This window comes from Ips typographus, linkage group LG3, assembly GCF_016097725.1.
Source record: "Ips typographus isolate SLU linkage group LG3, UJ_Ityp_2.0, whole genome shotgun sequence".
NCBI classification, from domain to species: domain Eukaryota; kingdom Metazoa; phylum Arthropoda; class Insecta; order Coleoptera; family Curculionidae; genus Ips; species Ips typographus.
In genome coordinates this window covers 10907064-10928659 of record NC_138424.1, presented here as the reverse complement: position 1 = coordinate 10928659, position 21596 = coordinate 10907064, and the positions used below count along the sequence as shown (strand labels likewise).

The following is a 21596-nucleotide window of genomic DNA, read 5'->3' as shown; positions in this document are numbered from 1 at the left end:
TCCGAGATTAATCTGGGATGAATAATTCATTCCCCCAGGGACTATTAATTATTCGCAATTACAAAATTTACAACCTCCAATTAGGCGTCAGAGAGTGGGAATGGGTATATGAAAACCGTTGACCCTGCACTCGAAATTCAACTTCCTCTAACGACCAATTAATTTCTAAGATAGTCGTCCAGTTATCAAAACACTTTGGTTCGTTAAAAAAAAAACTTGGACTAATGAACACCGGTACCGACGTAGCACTTTCGCCTAATGGAAGCCGATGATCCGTTCTGCCTTATCGGGCAATTTCACACCTCGACCCGTTTTACAAGGTACCTTCTTCAACGAAACAGACCAAATCGAACGTCCTTTGTACAAAGCGAAGGTTTGAAATCTGACTTCTATAATGCCATAATTATTAATTGTGAGTCAAAGCAAACACTTATATAAATAGTGACAAGTAGAGCAAAGTTAGCGTCCTACGCAACCGTCCAAATTTTCTTCAGTCTTCGACGTTGGGTTCTCGTGCTTCACGGTACCCCACCATCGGACTACGGCCAACCAAGATTATTACCTGCATATACCAACATCCAAGATGGCCGGTGTTAAAGAATGCGAGCACAAGTAAATAACTGTTAGACGGTGGACGTTGGTCTGTTTTTCGGGTTTGCTGCTCGACGGAAAAAATCGGTGTCGGAAGCATAAGAAGTCATTTCTAGACCGGGATATGAAGATCTAGTGTATGTTAAGGGTCACGTTTCGTGAAGGAATCCGCAGTTTTTCTGCAGTACGAGTTCACCCGAGGTTAAGGTTAAAAGTACATGTATGTGACCGAGGAGGAAATTAAGTCAAACAGTAGCTGAATTGGCGAATACGGTATGTTTGAGTGAGCATTGTTCTTCGTATGGTGCAGTTGGTGAGGTCGGCCTTTGCATGGGAAACAAAGCACTAGATGGGGATTTAAAGTGGATATTATGTGGTTTTTAATTTGGCTGCAGCTCCGTTTTCTAGTGCTGCCATGTCGCATCGAGATTTTACTGAGGTAAGTTTCAAACTACGACTATTTTACTTGGTTAAAAACCAGAAAATTGTATCGCAATTGCATGTTGTCACGCCACTGCAATTAAAGTAGTATTAGTTTTCTTGATATTTTTGTATTTAAAAAAAGCGCGTAAACAGAATTACAAGATTTCTACGAAACAATTTTGGATTTAAAAGTTGGCTATTAAGAATAATTTTGTAGGAGGCATTACTAAAATTGCATATTTTGAAAGGATGTAAAATTCTGAACAACTTATTGAAAAACTGCTTTTTCAAATTTTACTTAGATCTTTTCTGAGAGAGGCGAAAGAATTGGAATTACGATTACTTGGATATACGTACTGAACGATATACTTCTAAAAACACAAAAGCTGCAAACAAATCAACAGCTTGTATGAACAGATTCTCGTTGGGTGTTTCAAAAACGTTCTGACGTTAAAATATACTTAGAAAGAAAAAATCCAAAATCGAAAAATTGCAAAATTTAGTGTGATAACTGATCAATTCGTTTGCGTGGAATCATCAAATGCTCTTCTTCAATTGGTTTATTGTATTCATTTGCAAAATATGCTTGACATTAAATTAAATTGGCGACAGGAAAAATAAGATCATTAGTGACTGTCACTTCGTAATTATCTTCCGTCAGCTGACCAACTTCCTTTATCCTACAAAGCGTGGTAAACTCCCATTAAGATGAATTTCATAATTTTGTTTTGTCTGATCTTCCACTTTTATTCGTTGTAATCTATTTCTTTTATGCAGCAGCATAGTTCCTTCCTTTTCACATACTTGGTTATCTTCACGTATACACAATTTTTCTGTGTAAAGTGTTCCTCTGCATATTCAAACCTAAATAACTCAATAACATCATAAGAAGTTGTGGCTGGATGACGTCTTCTACCTTTTCTTTCCTTCGCAATGTTTTAACAGTACAGAACGATGTTTACAAAAAACACCTGCGTGAATTTAGAAAATTAATTCTAATTAATAGGTAAAATAAGAACAAAAGCTGGCAAAGAAAATACAAAAAGATCGTTCCAGAAGAAAGCAGGCATCTAATAAACCAACTTAAAGCCAAAACAAATAGGTCAAAGAACTACGAAAAATTGCGAAAAGAAGTTTATAAAACATATCAAATTTTTGGACTAGAAATGGACTTTTACACAAAAATCACGAATCAAAGAATAAGAGAAAACAATAATAGAAGAAATTGAAAAAAGGCAACGGGCAAAATGAAAATATAAGAATTATACACTTGGAATGGATTTTGGGGAGCATTTGTACAAAAACTGTGAACGGAAAGAAACACAAATGAAAGAATAAGAAAAATCATGTAGAGAAAACAATAATAGATTCGAAGAAAGCAACTGGGCAAAATATAGCGATATTTTTAAGTTTTTTGAGCTTTTTGGTTACTGAAAGTCAACTTACGCAAATTAAGTATTGAACAAAGTATCTGCGCATAGAAATAACATAATTACCCATACAAACATATTAGCATATAATTGTGCAACGGTCACGTGGTTTCACTCGTACACTTTTTATAAGCGCTAATAATTATTTCAAGCATAGTAAGCGATAGTGTAAGAAAGTTTAGTTAATTTAAATTAGCTAGTAGTAGGTAGAAGACTTTCTTCAATCTAGATTCTCTTGCTGTTACACCCTACTTCACTTAAATTGTTCTTTTATTACTTAGGTACCTAACAAAAACAAATTAGAATAATTTTTTAATTTATAAGCTAATTTAATCTTGATTTTATTTTTTGATTAAATCTAACTTTCATTATACGTACTCTATGCTGACATGAAGAAGAAAGATGGTAAAAAAATATAATTTTTGAGATTTTTGTCACTTTTCTTTATTACCGCAATATGTTTTTGAGATCAGAAAAATTACGCAGATCTGAAAATATTATTATTTAAACTATTTGTAAATTACATTTACAAACTGACAATTGTCAAAATAACTGTCAAAAATCTCAAAAACGGTCAGAAAACTGTGTTAAACTGTAATTCTAGGAACATTTTGACAGTTTTGACATTAGTGAGAGATATCACGTGGATTTCGAGGCCTAATTTAGCTGGGCAGTCACGTGACCACTGTTATAAATCTCAGAAACTTGTATTGCATTGAATACTGCAAGAAAACTATTCAAAACTCTGTTTTTTGCAACTTTTGAGCACAGTCTGCCAGTCACAGACAAAATCGCCTGTAAAACCCACTTGCAGTGAGAAAATGACTCTTTTAAGCAAATTTTTGGAATCCTGATTAAATTTCCTATACAATAACCTGAAAAAAACAGTACAATATTTAGTATAGTCAGGAAGAAAAGGGGTGTCAAAATTTGAAATGCCAGAAACACAGTTTGAAAAAACAGTTACTGTCAAAATCGCCTATAAAACCCACTTGGAGTGCGAAAATGACTGTTTTAAGCACATTTTTGGAATCCTGATTAAATTTCCTATCCAATAACTTGAAAAAACACTGCGAGATTTAGTACAGTAAGGAAGAAAAGGGATGTCAAAGTTTGAAATGCCAGAAACACAGTTTGAAAGAACAGTCAGTGACAAAATTGCCTGTAAAACCCACTTGGAGTGCGAAAATGACTGTTTTAAGCACATTTTTGGAATCCTCATTAAGTTTTCTATGCAATAAGCTAACAAAAACTACAAGATTTAGTACAGTCAGGAAGAAAAGGGGTGTCAAAATTTGAAATGCCAGAAACACAGTTTGAAAAAACAGTTACTGTCAAAATCGCCTATAAAACCCACTTGGAGTGCGAAAATGACTGTTTTAAGCACATTTTTGGAATCCTGATTAAATTTCCTATCCAATAACTTGAAAAAACACTGACAAAATTGCCTGTAAAACCCACTTGGAGTGAGAAAATGACTGTTTTAAGCACATTTTTGGAATCCTCATTAAGTTCCCTATGCAATAAGCTAAAAAAGCACTACAAAATTTAGTACAGTCAGGAAAAAAAAGGGTATCAAAGTTTGAATGTCAGACACACAGTTTGAAAGAACAGTCAGTGACAACATCGCCTGTAAAACCTACTTGAACTGCAAAAATTACTGTTTTAAGTACTTTTTTGAAATCTTCATTTAGTTTTCTATGCAATAAGCTGAAAAAACACTACAAGATCTAGTACAGTCAGGAAGAAAAGGGGTGTCAAAATTTAAAATGCCAGAAACACAGTTTAAAAGAACTGAGTGGCAAAGAGTGAGCAAAATCGCCTGTAAAACCTCCTTGGAGTGCGAACATGACTGTTTTAAGCACATTTTTAGAATCCTCATTAAGTTTTCTATGCAATAACCTAAAAAAAACTGCAGAATTTGGTACAGTCGGGAAGAAAAGGGTTGTCAATACTTGATCTATTTAGCAATTTCCAATATTCATTATTAGTATCTCGAATATTGAACAAACCACTGCAATATCCAGCAATAAAAATACACTAAAAACAAATCTGGTCAAAATCATCTTTGTGACATGAAACCTGACGTTTCCATAAATTAATAGGTATAGGTTTTATAAAACTTTAAAATTTCAGTATATTATTTAAATTAGAGGAAACTATGCTCACTTCAGTTTGGAACCTAATTTTCTGACCAGCAAACCAAAAAGTGTTGCAATGTTTTCATATATTTTTATTGATTAAGTAACACAACTTATTTCATTTTCCTTAATTGATAATCCTAACACAGTTCTGCTTCTCGACTAGATGAAAATTATCAAAAAAAAAATCAGACCTATTTTAAACCAGGTTTAAAGATTAATTAACAGTGTTAGAGCATACATAATTAATAGAATGGAGGTTTAGTGTTTGTTATCCAGGTAGTTCAGATAGAAAACCCTTATTCCCATGATCCTTTTTAAATATTTATCGAAGCATTAACTAGACAGTGGTTTTATCTGCTTTAATTACTTACTTTTAATAAAGTGCTATTTCTGTTTGACTTGCCTTAAGTGGGTATTCTGGTTTTAATTGCTTTCGATTTTCTATAGGTATAGGGGCTTTAAGCTCAAACTTGGACAGAGCGGTTTTGCAACCATTTTTCTGCACAGCAAAGCGGAAACAAATTTTTATGAGACATTATCAAATACAAATCACATGGGGCACGCATGCACAATCACGAAAATCGGCTTAATGTTCGTTTAATAGCTACGGTAATTACGGGCGGATCGCCCACAAAGGAAATAATGTCAATTTTACCATCAGGTAGAAAAGGACCATGGTCGGTGTGAAGCCGGTACCCTTGTCGGTACCATTATCTTGGATATCTAGTCCGTAATTGTGTGGGCAAACATCCTTCCTTTGTTGGAACCATGCGACGTTTTAATAGAATTTTTAGGCTTCTTGGTTACGCTCCGTTTGGTTATACTCGGTTTGGTTCGGAAATTTAATTATTTTTTCCTACAAACAAACTTGTGGTAGTGAGTTTTTTAAGCATTTTCTCACACTTTCCACCACGCAGACTTTGTCAATCGAAAAACTAGCACTCGGCTAAATCGATTCAATTACTCACGGACTTAATAATGAGGCGTGCTATCCGTCAACTTTTTGCCATTCCGCATATCTGCTATTTACTTCTAATTACTCGCTTGATACATAATTATAGCGACCTACCGAGTTTATCTACCCCAACCGGCATTTTTGAGGCACTTCTTCATCTCTGGCATTTCCTTTTACTTTACCGTGTATAACCGCAACATGCTGCAGTGTAGTCTGCGCAAAACGACGTGAATAAGTCTATTCGCATAGAAAGATTATGATATTCCAATGCATTTAACATAACATAATACGACATTTAAGTGGCATTTTTTATATTGTGTGATATAATACGTTTCAACTTTACCAGACCAATTTGTTGGAAAAAAAATATCAATTGACAGCATTTTTAATTGATTTTGACTTTTTTTCATCCTGTAGGTTAACAAAGTGGTTATTTAAACTTAGTACTAAGTAACATATACTAACCTAACCAACAGGACACTATAAAACCAAAAAAAGAACAATAATACAGTTAAAACGACGATAAACTTACTAACATGACCATGAATAGTATGACTGTATTATTGTCTTTTTTATATTGTAGTGTCCTGATGAAACTTATATTGTAAGTTTAAATAACGACTTGGTTATTTTATGATCCTTACCCAAAAAAAAAATCACTTGATATTTGGGTTAGTAATATTAACAATCCTCCATAAGATGTGTAACTTTTGAGTGATAATTCCATGCCAGATACAATTAATAAATATTTAACGTGGGAAAAGGTTCATTGATAAATTAATTTGACCATTCATTTTGGTCATTGTTAGAGAAGTTTAGTGTTTATCAATTTTTGCAGTTTCTGTCTACAATCTACAAGCTGAACATCCAGTTTTGTTGTTGTCAAACTTTTGTGTTTGTAAGTGTTTTTGAGAAACTTATGTTTTCCCTTATTTTCGATTTTATTCTGTTATGTTTCAGATTTTAATATGCAAACTTAAACGACGTATTCTACGTCTAAAAATAATAATTATACTTTGCCATACAAACTTTATTCCAAAAATGCTTTGTTAAAGAAATATAGGGTGTTAAAGTTTTATTTTTTTAGTTTTTACTGTTTTTAAGATATTTTGCTCAAATTTGTATTTTTTATCGTGCTCTACACTACACTACAACTTAAAAAAATGCAATTTGCCTTTGCAAAAAGTCCAACAATTCGAAAGATTCTACAGGGTGTATTTTTTTTGGAATCATGCCAGTTTTAGACCCTTACAAACTCTTTTCTATTGCGCCAATGATGTTTTATTCTTAAAAACTCTAAATTCTTCATTTAATATTACTTTTTATATTTATTTCTGGTGCATACAGTGTGTCCAGAATAAGAAAGAGCACATAGAGTACTTAAAATCGGTTAGAGATACAAATTTGGTTTAATGGGAAAAAAGTTTCGTAATCATGGCCTTAATAAAATAATATTTAGAAAAAGTAAATTTTTTTGGTTTTTAAAATATTTTGAAAAACTGAAAATTTTTGTCCGTAAATTAATCAGGAATATGTAAATTTTGTATCCGACTAAAGGCGGAAATAGTATATTATTAACCAAGGTTTAGGTCTTAAAGACATATAGTCAATAAAAGCTGTCTAAACCGTGGACAATGTAGCGTTTTTTCCACTATTAACCATATTTTTGATGGTCCTTTTATTAAAAATTTAAGATAACAACAAAATAACATGAAGAGTCAACCTAATTTATCTGTCTCTGTCAAGTCAAGTATATTTCATATGTCTTAGTAGACATTGACATTATCATTTACCTAGGTCAATAATATTTCCTTTTTTGTTGTGTTTGTGCCAGACTAGAGATTAGACTCTATTTTTGACCTAGGTGAACAATGAACTTTAAGGTAGAGGAAACTAATTTATCAAGTTACTAATCGGTCAATAATGATATGTTTATCATGTTAGTAGTGGAAAAAAATATTTTAATTTGTGTGTCCGTTACCCCATAAAATTTACATATTTTGAAAAAAGTTTTACAATTTTACAATTTACAATTTTTGATTTTACGTTTTATTTATTTATGTTTTTAATATGATACCTAGACCAAAACTAATTACACTTTTCCATAGCAACATTTAAAGCATTTTCAAGTGGCATTAACAGTTTTTTAATCCGACGTTTCGTCTTTGCGGAATCATCATCAACCTCATTTTTTTAAAAGCGTTTCTTATGTTTGTACATAAAATTTTCAAAGCCTTTTTTATTCCGAATTGAATGATGTATGATATTTTAGAGTTTAAATGCGTTTTACTCTGTTTTTTTACCTACAAAATTTTGATTATTTTTTAAATTTGCCAGGGATGTCCCTAGAACAAGTTACAGACGTCTGTCGAGACACGTTTATGGTACAAATTTGAAGTTTGTAAGTTGGACACTTTTAAAGATATTTACAAAAATATTACGAAATTAAATGACTAACTTTGATGCCACAATAACATGATGATGTCACGTGATAGGCCTATTTATTGACTGTCTACGATTCTATGATATGTCTAGCCTGAATGTTCCAAATAAGCCAAATATTAGCGATTTTTTGATAAAGTGCAACAAGATTGTGTCAAAATAACTGTTTTTTTGCAGCTTTGTATTAGGGTACCATGTAAAGCACCGTATGGGTACTATCTTAATGAAATTCCTATTACAGACTAATTTGGACCTCAGAAACTCAAATCCGGTGTCAAAATGGCGCTAGCTGGTACCATTTTTGAGATGATTTTTGATTTTTGTCATTGTCTCCTTTATAAGGTTCGTAATTGCCTTTTGGCATCATACTCCACTTTTTGACTACTGAAAAGGTATGGGCCTGGTCAAAGTGGATTTTAAAATTTTGATATTTTTTTCCAAATAATTTTGGTTTTATTCAAAAGACCTTTTTCTATCACTTCTGTATGTTTTGATAAATGATTTAATTTTAGTTTGTGTCGTTTCTTTGTATGTTTATTTCAAATTACAAGTGTGTTTGTTGGATTTTAAATAAAACAACTAAGACTAAAAACAAAGTTAATAAAAAAGTGCTAGCTATTATTTTTTATAGAAAAATAGAAAAACAAACAGAGCAACCCTTCTCAACCAACTTATGAAACATAATTAACACCTAAGGACATAATTACTAAATAGTTTCAAGCAAAGTGGGTTATTATGTTATGAACCAGTAACACACATACCTGTTACATGTAATTGAATGCGGCAGTTTAAATTTCATTTCTCTAGATTATTTTAGAGCAATAATATGGTTATAAATAATATAATAAATATGACTATAATAATAATGAAGATTTCAAAAGCTTTAAATACGTCATTTAAACGTCACATTAAAAAATTTACATTTCTGTTAGATTGTTACGTCATTCTATTTTACTTTGATTTTGGACATACATAAGTTTAACATTACGCTAGCTAAAGCAATACACAAAAAAGTTTAGAGAGTATAGTTTATACTAATTTTAATCTTTATCAGTAAATTATTGTCTGCATTTTATTTCTTTAATCTCAGAAAAGTACTGTTAGTACAGGTTGAATAAAGCAAAATTACAGGAAATGTTGATTCTGAAAGTTATTGATATTTGGATTGTTTGTAAAAGAACAAACTATATATAAACAAAAGGTTTTAATTGAATCTATTTATTATTTTTATTTAATTTTTGTTTTAGGTGGAGCCTGAAGGTACTGCAGAACTACCAGCGGCCAGTAAATCGTTATTTTTGGAAAAAGTAAGTGATTATTTACTATTCGTCACATACCAATAGAATCTAATTAAATATCTGTCATTGTAGTATTTCTATGTATATCCGTTTTTACTTTATTTATTATATTGAGGGAGAAGATTCTCAAATGCGAAATTATTAAAATCAATTTCGTTGTTTCGAGATGTAATTTCCACAATAACTGGGCTATTTCAATGGATCAACAGTGTCTATTCTGTGCCTTACAGAACTATAAATCATATCTGAATATTTCTAAAATATAGAAAAAATAAAACAAAATTTAGATCACGAATGTCAAAAGTTCATGAGAACACAATTAGAAAACAAAAATTTTGGGTGGAAATCAAGTTGATTTTACGTAGAGTTCAGAGGTCTGTAACATTTCTGAAGTGTAATATTAAAATTAAAATAATAGTAAATATTATTATTTTTGAAGATTGTAGCTTCACTCAATATGCAAATTTTCCAGTAAGTTTATTGGATACTCATACAAGAATTAGATCAAAAATTACTCATTAACGTACCCAAAACGTTTACAGAGGAACAGTAATTTTACAAACATTACAAATGACCGAAAAGTTCAACTTGGACACATTCTGAATTAGGAATAATTTCTAGGTCAGACAGTCCAATGCAGCCTGTCAAAGTGGAGACTTTGCCACGGCTGTTGCCCTGTATACAGACGCCCTACAGTTGGATCCGACCAATCACATTCTTTACTCAAACAGGTCTGCAGCCAGGTTGAAGCAAGGTTTATTTTCGCAAGCTTTGCAAGATGCCATCACTGCCAGGGACTTATGTCCCTCATGGCCTAAAGCATATTACAGGTAAATGTTTGATTTTTTTATTCATTTTTAATTCAATTTTCTAACGGAGTTTATGAACAACTATCACAATTAAACACACACTTCAATAGAATGGTAAAATTATAATTCTTCTAGGCAAGGAGTAGCCCTACAATGCTTAGGACGTCATGGAGAAGCATTGGCTGCATTCAGCCAAGGTTTAGCTCAAGACCCCTCCTCTCAACAGTTACTAGGAGGATTAATAGAGGCTTCCGTAAAGTCTCCCTTACGCCACAACTTGGAGCCTACATTTCAACAGTTGGAGGTCATGAAACTCAACCAAAGTCCGTTCGTCTTAATTTCTGTAGTTGGACAGGTTGGTTACTACATAGCAGGTTGTTCAAAATGATGAATTTGAATTTTCAGGAACTTCTAGCAGCTGGTTTATACCTTTCTGCAGTGACCGTTTTAGAGTCTGCACTACGAATCGGTTCGTGTAGCTTAAAACTGCGAGGAAGTGTTTTCAGTGCGTTAAGTTCTGCTCATTGGGCTTTAAACCAGTTGGACAAGGCTATAGGGTGAGTTATTGGCAGCTTGTTTCAAAACACTAAAGTTATATTAATTTTAGGTACATGCAACAAGACTTGGCTATTGCCAAAAGCCTTGGAGATACTGCTGGTGAATGTCGTGCTCATGGCAATTTAGGATCTGCCTATTTTAGCAAAGGTTCCTACAAAGAAGCTTTAACAGCACATCGTTACCAATTGGTTTTGGCAATGAAATGCAAGGTAGATTGTCCCATTCTTATTAAGGTATAACTTGATAACATTGTATCTTATTACAAGCCAATCAGTAACAAACTGACAAAGTCATTTTGGTATGAATTTTTTCTAGTTGACCACAACGAAATCATCAATCAAACTTTTTGTATACTTACCACATTTTCTGAATGAAGTTTACTCTCTTTTTGCTTCTCTTCAGGATACACAAGCTGCTGCAGCTGCTTTAACTTCCCTAGGCCACGTTTACACAGCAATAGGAGATTACCCCAACGCTTTGGCGTCCCACAAACAGTGCGTCCAATTGGTAAAACAAATGGGTGATCGGTTGCAAGAAGCCAGGGAAATTGGCAATGTTGGAGCAGTTTACATGGCCACTGGGGACTTTGACAGTGCCGTTGACTGTCATACTCAGCATTTGAGGATTGCCAGAAGACTTGGCAACCAGGTGGAAAAACTGTCTACCATTTAGAAGTTGTAGAGCGTAATGAGGGTTGGTTGTAGGTGGAGGAAGCCAGGGCTTATAGCAACTTGGGATCTTGTCATCACTACAAACGGAACTTTACTCAAGCCATAGTTTTTCATGAGAAGGTTTTGAGGCTAGCACAGTCTATTGGGGATAAGTGAGTTGTCTTATTAAGTTGATTAGCTTGAATGATGAGCCGCAGCAATTGATTTTGCTATTTGAACAGTGCATGATAAGTGAAATTATTCTCTCAATCCTCCAACATTTTACTTTGAATTTCTTATTAGAAAATCACACACATCGTGGACACTTAACAATGTAAATGTTAGCAAACATTTTGTTTTTAATTGACCATACCTTGTTAACCAAATTAAATATTATCTTATTATCTTGTACTAATTGGTTTCACTTTTGAAAAGGCATAATTAATTAAGTCGATAATCAGAAATTACAATACACGTACATACATACAAAATATGCAAACTGGATGTTTCTAAGAGACTCTTGAATGTCTTTCTTAAAAAATAGCTCTAGGAAAACACTTTTTTGTGGTGGCTTCGAAAACAAAATAATTTTGGTCATTTTTATGCTTTACAGATTTATATTTTTTTAAAACTTGATACTTGGGGACATTGGACATTGGAAACTGACTTTGAAGTTGAAAAACTTTTGAAAAAAACTTAAAATGACTTACACACTGTACCTACTTTACTACTTACATTTGACATTTAGTATAAGAACAAAATTTTTACTATAAATATACAACAATAAACAATATCATATCTAATATCTGATGAGTGTAGGTCTGTAGAAGCTAGAGCATACGCAGGTCTAGGACACGCATCCAGATGTGCTGGTGACTATGTTCAAGCTAAACAATGGCACGAAAGACAGTTGGATGTTGCTTTGGCCACTAGAGACAAAATTGGTGAAGGTAGAGCATGCAGCAATCTAGGAATTGTCTATCAATTGCTGGGTAAGTCACAATCCACCTTTTCAAACCAGAGATTGATTACTGAACGTTTTATGTAGGAGAGTTTGATGCTGCTTTAAAGCTACACCAAGCCCATCTCTCTATTGCCAGAAGTCTGCAAGATAGAGCTGGTATGGGACGGGCTTATGGAAATATCGGTAATGCTTACTCGGCTGCAGGATTTTATGATTCAGCCATCAAGTATCATAAGCAGGAATTAACCATCAGCAAAGTAAGGGTTTTAAGATTGTCAGTTGTGGATTGGTCATAGAGATATATGCGTTTTAGGAAGTGCATGATAGGAGTTCAGAAGCAAGCACTCACGGCAATCTGGCAGTTGCTTACCAAGCTTTAGGTGCTCACGATATGGCTCTACTTCATTATAAAGCTCATTTAGGTAAGCAAGCAAATGTATTAGTTTCTCTATCATTTTGATCATTTCAATCCTAAACTCACCAAATCAAGGAAATTTGTGAAATGGACTATTTGGAGGTTTTGCTTTATTGATTTTGGCTTAAACTGTACAGGGATTGCTAGAGAACTAAAAGACACAGCAGGTGAAGCTTGCGCCCTTCTGAACTTAGCCAACTGCCTCAGCTCAAGGGCAGAATTCGCTGAAGCCATTCCTTTCTACGAGCAGTACTTAATGTTATCTCAAGAACTTTCTGATGTAGAAGGTGAAGCCAAAGCCTGTCACTTTCTAGGTGAGTTTTGTACACTCTATTCTATCAAACCTCATGAATAAATTTGAAGGTTATGCCCACTACTGCATCGGAAACTTCAGGGAAGCAGTAAGATACTACGACCAAGACTTAGCCCTTGCCAAAGACCTACAAGATAAAATGAACATGGGAAGGGCTTACTGTAACTTAGGATTAGCCCATCTGGCTTTAGGCCAATTAGATACATCTCTCGAGTGCCAAAAATACTTTCTTGCCATAGCACACATGACCAACAATGCGGCCGGTAGGAAAGACCAAACTTACTAAGCGTCAATTAAAATTAACCCTCAGACTTGGCAGGTAAATTTAGGGCCTTAGGAAACATAGGGGATGTGTTGATCAAACTGAATGAGACTGAAGAAGCTGTAAAGATGTACCACAGACAGTTAGCGCTAGCTAGAAGTAGCAGGGATAGGACAATGGAGGCTGCTGCTTGCGGAGCTTTAGGAACAGCTCACAGACTATTGAAACGTTTCGACAAAGCTTTAGGTTATCATACTCAGGAATTGACTTTGAGGCAGGAAATGTCGGATTTGTCTGGGGAGTGTAAAGCTCACGGTCACCTGGGAGCCGTCCACATGGCCCTAGGAAACTACACTCATGCAGTTAAATGCTACCAGGAACAGTTAGAGCGCGCCCAAGATTTGCAGGATTGCGCTGTTGAGGCCCAGGCCTATGGAAATCTTGGAATTGCCAGGTATGACTTTGATTTGAGCTGAAGTTTTCTATGTATAATCTGGGTGAATGTAGACTAAACATGGCACATTACGAGGATGCTATCGGCTACTTTGAACAGCAATTGGCTACATTGGAACGATTATCCAATTCTACAGCCCACTTGGATAAAGGAAGAGCCTTTGGTAGTTTAGGGGACTGTTACGATGCTCTAGGTGACCCAGAAGAAGCAGCCAAATGCCACGAACAATATTTGGCTGTTGCTTTGAAACTCAAAAGTCCTAGAGATCAAGAAAGAGCTTATAGGGGATTAGGTAATAGTTTGTAGTTACTATAAACTTCTGTATTATTAATGCAGTTGTTCAGGTCAAGCTCAAAGATCGTTAGGAAACCTTCAACAAGCATTGGTTTGCCTCGAGAAACGACTCGTAGTTTCCCATGAATTGGGCAGTCCTGAAGCCAAAGCTGCAGCTTACGGAGAGCTTGGACAACTACATGCCACCCTAGGCAATTTGGAGCAAGCAGTGTCTTGTCTGGAACATCAAAAAAATATTGCTAGAGATTTAAGTAAGTGTGGTGTCATTCGAAAATGACAATCACCAGTTTATAAATTACTTTTTGTTTGTCCAGATGATCGTATTATGGAGTCTGAAGCCCTTTGCGCTTTAGGAAACGTTTACCACCAAATGGGAGAGTACACCACAGCTTTAAAGTACCATCAAAGTGATTTAGAGATTGCGGAACAACTGGATATGCCAAATTTGCAAAGCAGAGCATGTGGAAATATCGGTTAGTATATTTCCAAAGTATTCTAAGACAAAATTTGTGGCATCTTTGAATGAGTACTTTTCATTTGACTTGTTGCACCGTTAATGATAATCATTCAACTACCAATACAAAACTATCGTTTTATTGCTATTTTCTTCCTTCCTATTAAAAACAAACCATCATGATAAGAACAACCAAAAAGAAAAACATAATAAATCAAGACAAAATGTTGATTGTAGGAAATGTGTACGAGGCATTAGGCAATCTAGAACAAGCAGTGAGGTACCAAGAACAACATTTATCGATTGCCATGAGTACCAATGACCAAATCGCCAAAACTCTAGCCTACAGTTCTTTAGGAAGGGTGCATCAGTTATTTGGTAATAGATCACAAGCTATAGCATACCTCACCCAAGGACTCTGCATAGCTGAAGCTCTTGGACGAAAGGACGAAGAAGTATGATAACTTAACGACCTTTATTTACCCACTGATGGTAAACATTAAATTGCAGGCAAAAATTCGTAACAGACTTGGATTAGCATTATACGCAAACGGAGATTTAGAAGGAGCTCAAAAACAATTGGAAGCAGCCACAAACCGTCTGGAAAGTATTCGAAGAGAGATAAAGAGCAACTCTGAATACAGACTGTCGTTGTTTGAACTACAGTCGTCTAGTTATCAAGTGCTTCAAAAGGTCTTAGTCGGTAGGTTAAACCATTCATCATAAGTTTATCTAAGCAATATAATGCCAAATTTGCAGGACTGAATAGACCTGAAGAAGCTTTGGTGGTCGCGGAAAAAGGTCGAAATAGAGCTTTCGTCGATCTACTCCTGGAAAGGCAGAGTTCTAATGATCTGAAATCGAAAAGTAAAGGGTCAAAAAGTGATTCTTTTGTAATTAACACTCTAGATCATATTAAGGATATTGTGAACAGGCAACGGGCTGCTGTATTGTATTACAGTGTGGCAGCTGGTTTCCTATATTCATGGCTGATTTTACCCTCTAAAGGTAATGAATACATAATTGCACTTTTAAAAGAAAGTACAAAAAATTATATTTTAGGAGTGGTAAAGTTTCATTCGGCTTCTTTGATGGATCAGGAAAACACCGACGACTCTGATCACACAGATCCAGTTCCAAATGGGACAGGATTATTGGAAAAACTAGTCAACTCTGTAAGAGACAGCTTAGGACTGGAGCTGAACCCATGTTCTACCATCGCTGAAGATCAATACTTAGACGACACCATGTCAGAAAGGACAGGTACCATTAATTGTTTTGTTAATCGAACGTTAACTTACACACTTTTTCTACAAAGGTTTTCTAAGAATGGTGAATAGACATCACATGATGAACTCCAGCAACTATTCTTTGAGCTCTTTGTTTTCTTTGGGAAGTGTGGGTGGATCAGTGGCATCTCTTCAAGGTAGCACCAGGTCTAGTTCTAGCGCTCAAGGTTCCACCAGGATTGCAAAACGGCAAGCTTGGAAAGGTCCTTCATGTTTGCACGCCTTGTACACTTTGCTGCTGCAACCCTTCGAGGAATATTTGCCTACCAAAGGTACTTGCTTGCCTGATTATTTTGCTGGATTGCTGTTAACTTGTGTTGTAGGTTCCAGCTCGAAAAACGGAACCAATAAACGGGAATTAATCCTAGTACTTGAAAATGACTTGTATTTAGTACCGTTCCCTGTTCTGAGATCTGCAAACGAAACTTCCGACTATCTTTGTGAAAGATTCTCTCTTTTGGTTGTTTCCAACCTAACTTCTTTGAAATCAGGAAGGACTAGAAAGCAGGAGTCTGATCAAAACGTACTGCACCAAAACTTTATAACTATAAAATGACTGACTCAAAAATTGTTTAGGTACGCAGTTTGGTAGTAGGCAACCCTAAACTACCTTCAGTGGTCACAGAACAATGGGGTTGGAAGGACATTCCTCAAGCTGAGCAAGAAGCTACCATGGTGGCTGAACTGCTACAAACTCAGGCTTTGTTAGGCAATAGCGCTTCTAAGGAACAGGTTCTCAATCAAATGCAAGAAGCTGAATGTATTCACTTTGCCACTCACGTCTCTTGGAAGCTTTCCAGTTTGGTGCTCAGTCCTATTGAGGTTAGTTTTGTAATTGTTGCATTGCATGTTTTCTTGCATTGTGGAGTATTCTTTCAGGTATTAGAACAATCAACTCCTAAAAGACTGTACATGACGGATGCCATAGAAGAAGATGAACACACTGACGTGTCGCTAACTACTGAGTTACCACCATTTTCTGAGTTCCTACTCAGCGCTGCTGATATTCTGTCTTTAAAATTATCAGCCAGATTAGTTGTGGTTAGTTACTCTCTCAATGTTGTGGTCAGTGGAAATTATTTTATTTGGGTATAGATAAGCTCATCCTATACCAGAGATCAGCAAGGTTGGGCTACTTCAGATGGGTTGATTGCATTGGTGAGGGCTTTGCTAGCTGCAGGAGCACAATCGGTTCTGATTTCCTTATGGCCTGTTCCTGATACAGCATCAAAAATTCTACTAAGGTAACTTTCTGAGCGTTGTGTGCTTTCTGATCTCCCTGTATACTAAGAGAGTATAGTTTTATAACCATTTTGTCATCAATTTTAGGGCTTTCTACTCTGCATTGCTGCAAGGAACAAGAGCTGCCAAGGCTTTAAGTGAGGCCATGCAAACTGTACAGCACACCAAACATTTTGCACATCCTGCCAATTGGGCTGGATTCGTTTTGATTGGCTTGAATATTCGTTTGTCAAACAAGGTAATCTGTGTGTATATAAAATTATTTGATGTAAACAGAGAGAATCTAACAACTACATACATTCTTCTTCATGCACATTTTTGCTAAACTCACAACGACCTTACTTTAGGTGGCTTTAATGGGTCAAGCACTTTGCGAACTACTGCAAGTACCCGAGAAATGCAGAGACGCTTTAAGGGTTACTCTTCACCTCGTAGAGAAAAGTCTGCAGAGGATCCATCGTGGTCAGAAGAACGCCATGTACACCACCCAGAAGTCCATAGAAAATAAGGTAAGCTTATATCAGTAATATGGTACTGGATTGGCTGGCAATTATTGTTTAGGTTGGTACTGTGACTGGGTGGAAGGAACTTCTGATGTCTGTAGGATTTCGTTTTGAGCCAGCTTCTAATGGAATTCCTAGCAGTGTGTTCTTTCCTCAGTCTGATCCTGATGAGCGTCTTACTCAATGCTCTGCTAGTTTGCAGGCTTTATTAGGTGAGTGGTGGTAATTTACGGTTGAGTTACTTTAATATTGGTTTCAAAACTTTCAGGTTTATCCACCACTTCAATCCAAGCTTTATCAAAACTTACGTCCAATCCTGATGTAGCTGATGATATAATCGCAGTCATCCAATCGAGTTTATCGCAATTCACTTCTAAAACTGTAGAAAGTGAAAGCATTGATGTAGCTTTGAATGTCAGGTAGTAACTTTAGCTTACTTTATCTCACTAGTAGTGTAATAACTATGGTTGTAGGCTATGGAGAATGCCTGGTTGTCATGAACTCTTAGCTTCACTAGGATTTGATCTTTGCGACGTAGGTCAAGATAAGGTAACCCTACGTACTGGTAAACAGGCTACCAAACGAAACATTCAATTTACCCTTCAAGCCCTCCTGGCTTTGTTTGGTTTGTATTCCAACAGGACAAAAAGTAAAACAATGTAAACAAATACAAATTATTACAGATACTCAAGAGGCACCTAAGAGCCTCACCATAGACTCATCCAGCAGTTTAGAGTCTTTGGCCTCAGTAGAAAATGATTACCCTCACTCAGATAACGAGATTTGTTCTACTCCTCAACCCACCCCTAAGGCTATACCCAAAAGAATTCCACCGCCTTTCCATCGAACAATTTTACCTCAAAAGAAATTGGGTGGAGCTTTTACTTCTTACGTCAGACGAAGAGGTAAGTTTACTATTTTAGCGCAAGACGTTTAGTGATGAGTGATTGATTTTACTTGAAATTGTACTTTAAACTTTTTGTTTCAGGTGAACCAGATGGTCGTACTGCCAATCCAACTGATGCTAAGACAGTGAACGACTTGAAAGTGAGGAAAGCAAACACATTGGCTCGACCTGGAGGCGGAGAATCGGATGCTGCATTTACACCAAGTCCGCCAGTGGTTTTACAACCAGAAAATTCCAGTTTGGCTTTGTCACTAGCGCATCAGACTAGAATAAGGTCAGTTTAGAGTTCAGAACTCTCAAATCAATTAGACTACAAACTACATTAAGTGATCTGTTTTTTGAGAAACATTCACTATTCTGTAACTTGGAAATTCCATTTTGGTCACTGATTGGATAAAAGATTCTACCTCACTAATAGTTACCAGTGGGATAATCAATATCTAAATTCAACTCTTTTCCTTTAATTTACAGATTTAAACTGGGACATCTTATAATTTCAACGCTTAAAACACGTATTATAGCGAAACAGGCATTGAAACTTTTAACTATTCACCATAACTCCAACTTCCTAGTATAAGTTCTACTGCCAGAAAACGAGAGAATAGTCTGTTTTCAAAAAACTATTAGATACACTATCATTACATTATCAAATAACCGATACTTTCAGGAATCTGTATTCTCAAAACGAAGCTAAAACTGATCCCCTACGACCAGACAGCTCTAGTTCGGCTAGCTCAGCTACAGATTGGGAAAGCGGACATGCGACAGTACTGAGAAGGCAGACGCAAAATCAGGTTAGCTTCCTCTAAGACATTTAGCGTAGAAAATGTTAATTTGAGTAATACGTCAACAGATGCCGCCTCTACCACCCCCACGCACCGCTAAACCCCTGGTTGACCTGCCTTTATACAACAACTTGGCCCCAGGTATATTCGAGAACAGCTCAGACAGCGAATTGGAAAAAATGGAAGCTAAACTGTTCAACACTCCCACTATAGCTAGAGGCAAATTAGTTTTGAAGAAGGCTAGGAATCCCTTATTAACCATAGATCGACTTAGTGTGAGAACTGAGGTAAAATTTGTGCTGTAACTGTTTATATAGGTTTAACGGTTTTGATGTAGGTGTCGCACTCCGCCCAGAATCCGTTACACCCGCCCCCTCTCACTCGCAAACCAATCACTTTGCCCAGCGAAGAGACTCTTCCAACCAACGAACGCCTCCTCTACTTCTCTCCCAACGAATCAGATGCGTCCCGCACGTTGTCATCGTTAGTTTCCATGACAACGGGAGGTGGAGCTTGTGACGCGGATGAGCCGGAATTGGCTGGTAATAAAATGGAGGCGTCTCCAGGAGTGAAGGCGGGTACAGCAGCTGCGCTACACGACACTATATTAGCCACGCAGTTAAGGCATATAAATCGGGAATTGACTCCCACTATTTCAGAGGTAGGTGTGTTCTATATTTTTTGGGGTTTGGTTAAAAGGGTGTGGTCGTTTAGGTGTACCACGAGCGTAATATTGGACTGGGATTGGCCCCACCTTTGTCTAAGTTGTTGTTGAACCAATCAGGGGGCTCTGCCCCTAAAACTGACAGCACAGTATTGGAAAAAATCACTTTAGGTGAGTTTTACATCACATGTAACTCATATGGTGTACAAGTTAAAACTTTAGGAATCCTGGATGATGAGGATATTAGCAATGAACTGTCCAGTTCCAAGTGTCAAAGGTGCAACTTGGACAATTGCAGCTGCCAAAAATCTACCAAACCTTGGATGACTGAAAACGCAAGCGCTTTGCAACAGATCCAAAGTTCAGATTTGACCACTGCTGATATTTTAGAAAGAGAAGTCAAGAATAAGCTGGTTCTAAGGTAACATTCACTACACATTCAATCTTAATGTGGTTATAATGTGTGAAATCTCAGATGTGAACAAAGGCAAAAGGAAGAGCTGGAACCCAAGCGTTTGTCACCATTTTCAGAAATGTCAAGACGTGACGAAGGAGATGGTAGAAGTATAGCAGACTCAACATCGTCAAGTTACAAAAACACCCAGTTTTTGACTTACCACAACGTGGGTGATAAAAATAAAAGTAAGCCTAGTGCAAAAATTCGAACTATTCCTAAACAAAGGCGCAACGCCCAAAATTAGCTTCTTCTTGTATTAATTGTAGTGTAAATGTGAACTAAATTCGGACCAATACAGTATTAGTAAAAAAAGGAATGATGTGAATGTATTGATAAGAATGATAATTAAACATTTATTAATTATAAGCAATTATGATGTTTAAACAACTCCCATAAGCTTTGAAATGTAAAGGTGTTAATAAATAATGTACACTTAGTTTTAAGTATTTTAACTTTTGTAAAGTTCAACGCAGTCATTTGTAATAAAATTATTTATTAATTTCTTGTTATTTCAATATAAACCTTTTCACTAAGTTCACAATTTTGTTATAATATTGTTACGGTTTGGGCCTACTATGCTCGATACTCGATGAAACCGATGCGCCGCAATATCTGGCCGGGCGCGTGTTAAAGTAGGCCACACTTAGGAAGCGACACCTGGAAGCATCTTGAATATTCGAAGCAAATCGCGAAGCGTTTTGCGGTCGTTATAGAACGTGGTTTGCGAATATAAAAGAAGCAGTGTCGACGGCGGCGTAGTAGTGAGTAGTAGTAAATTTGGGAACGCGGTTAAGTTTAAATAGTGGAATAATAATTGTGGAATTGTAGTAGTGTTTTTAATAGCTGAGTTAATTATTGTACGGAGTGTTTTAAAGTGTAAATAAATTTATTAATTGTTGAGTTAAACTGACTTTGTGTGAACTCACGGGAAAATCGTAACAATATTTACATCATCTATTTGACATTGACATTTTTGTTACGTCTTACAACAGCTGGCTGGTGTAAATGTAGTCGTTGGAGTTGTCCTTAAAATGTATTAATAACCAAGTTTAGGCAACTAAAAAAACATCACTGTAGTCACCGACTAGACTTTGACTAAGTTCACTCTGGTGAACACTGGCCAAATTTTTGCACGTTTTAGAATAGTCTTCAGGTGAACACAACTTTCAAGTACAAATTTTAGACAATTCACAGAACCTTTTTGCCAAAAGTAATTTTCAACGGAAAATCTACCTTACACTGTGCTTTATATTTTTTTGACAGGTACATAAGCCAGTAAGATACTGTTACAAA

At 35.9% G+C, this 21596-nt stretch overlaps 1 protein-coding gene across 3 annotated transcripts; it reads left to right on the top strand.

The window, feature by feature from the left end:
- Positions 1-338: 338 nt before the first annotated feature.
- On the top strand, positions 339-20803 carry LOC145726241 (tetratricopeptide repeat protein 28). Of its 3 annotated transcripts, none has more exons than XM_081975249.1 (39): positions 339-1030; positions 9233-9292; positions 9905-10113; positions 10228-10447; positions 10498-10649; positions 10700-10859; positions 11053-11298; positions 11355-11473; positions 12120-12292; positions 12349-12521; positions 12578-12686; positions 12817-12993; positions 13043-13255; positions 13303-13708; positions 13762-14000; positions 14053-14253; positions 14317-14475; positions 14694-14911; positions 14967-15159; positions 15216-15464; positions 15519-15719; positions 15775-16017; positions 16069-16268; positions 16322-16567; positions 16625-16786; positions 16841-16989; positions 17075-17225; positions 17335-17496; positions 17549-17702; positions 17759-17909; positions 17964-18115; positions 18174-18395; positions 18479-18671; positions 19065-19191; positions 19251-19457; positions 19520-19843; positions 19897-20017; positions 20069-20267; positions 20322-20803. In XM_081975249.1, the coding sequence occupies exons 1-39, from the start codon at positions 1007-1009 to the stop codon at positions 20545-20547; spliced, it is 7290 nt and encodes a 2429-aa protein (XP_081831375.1). In that variant the 5' UTR covers positions 339-1006; the 3' UTR covers positions 20548-20803. The 3 variants fall into 3 exon arrangements, with proteins under 3 accessions (XP_081831375.1, XP_081831374.1, XP_081831373.1); XM_081975248.1 differs by having other exon boundaries at positions 341-1030; positions 13312-13708; positions 19251-19469; XM_081975247.1 differs by having other exon boundaries at positions 341-1030; positions 19251-19469.
- The last annotated feature ends 793 nt before the right edge of the window (positions 20804-21596 follow it).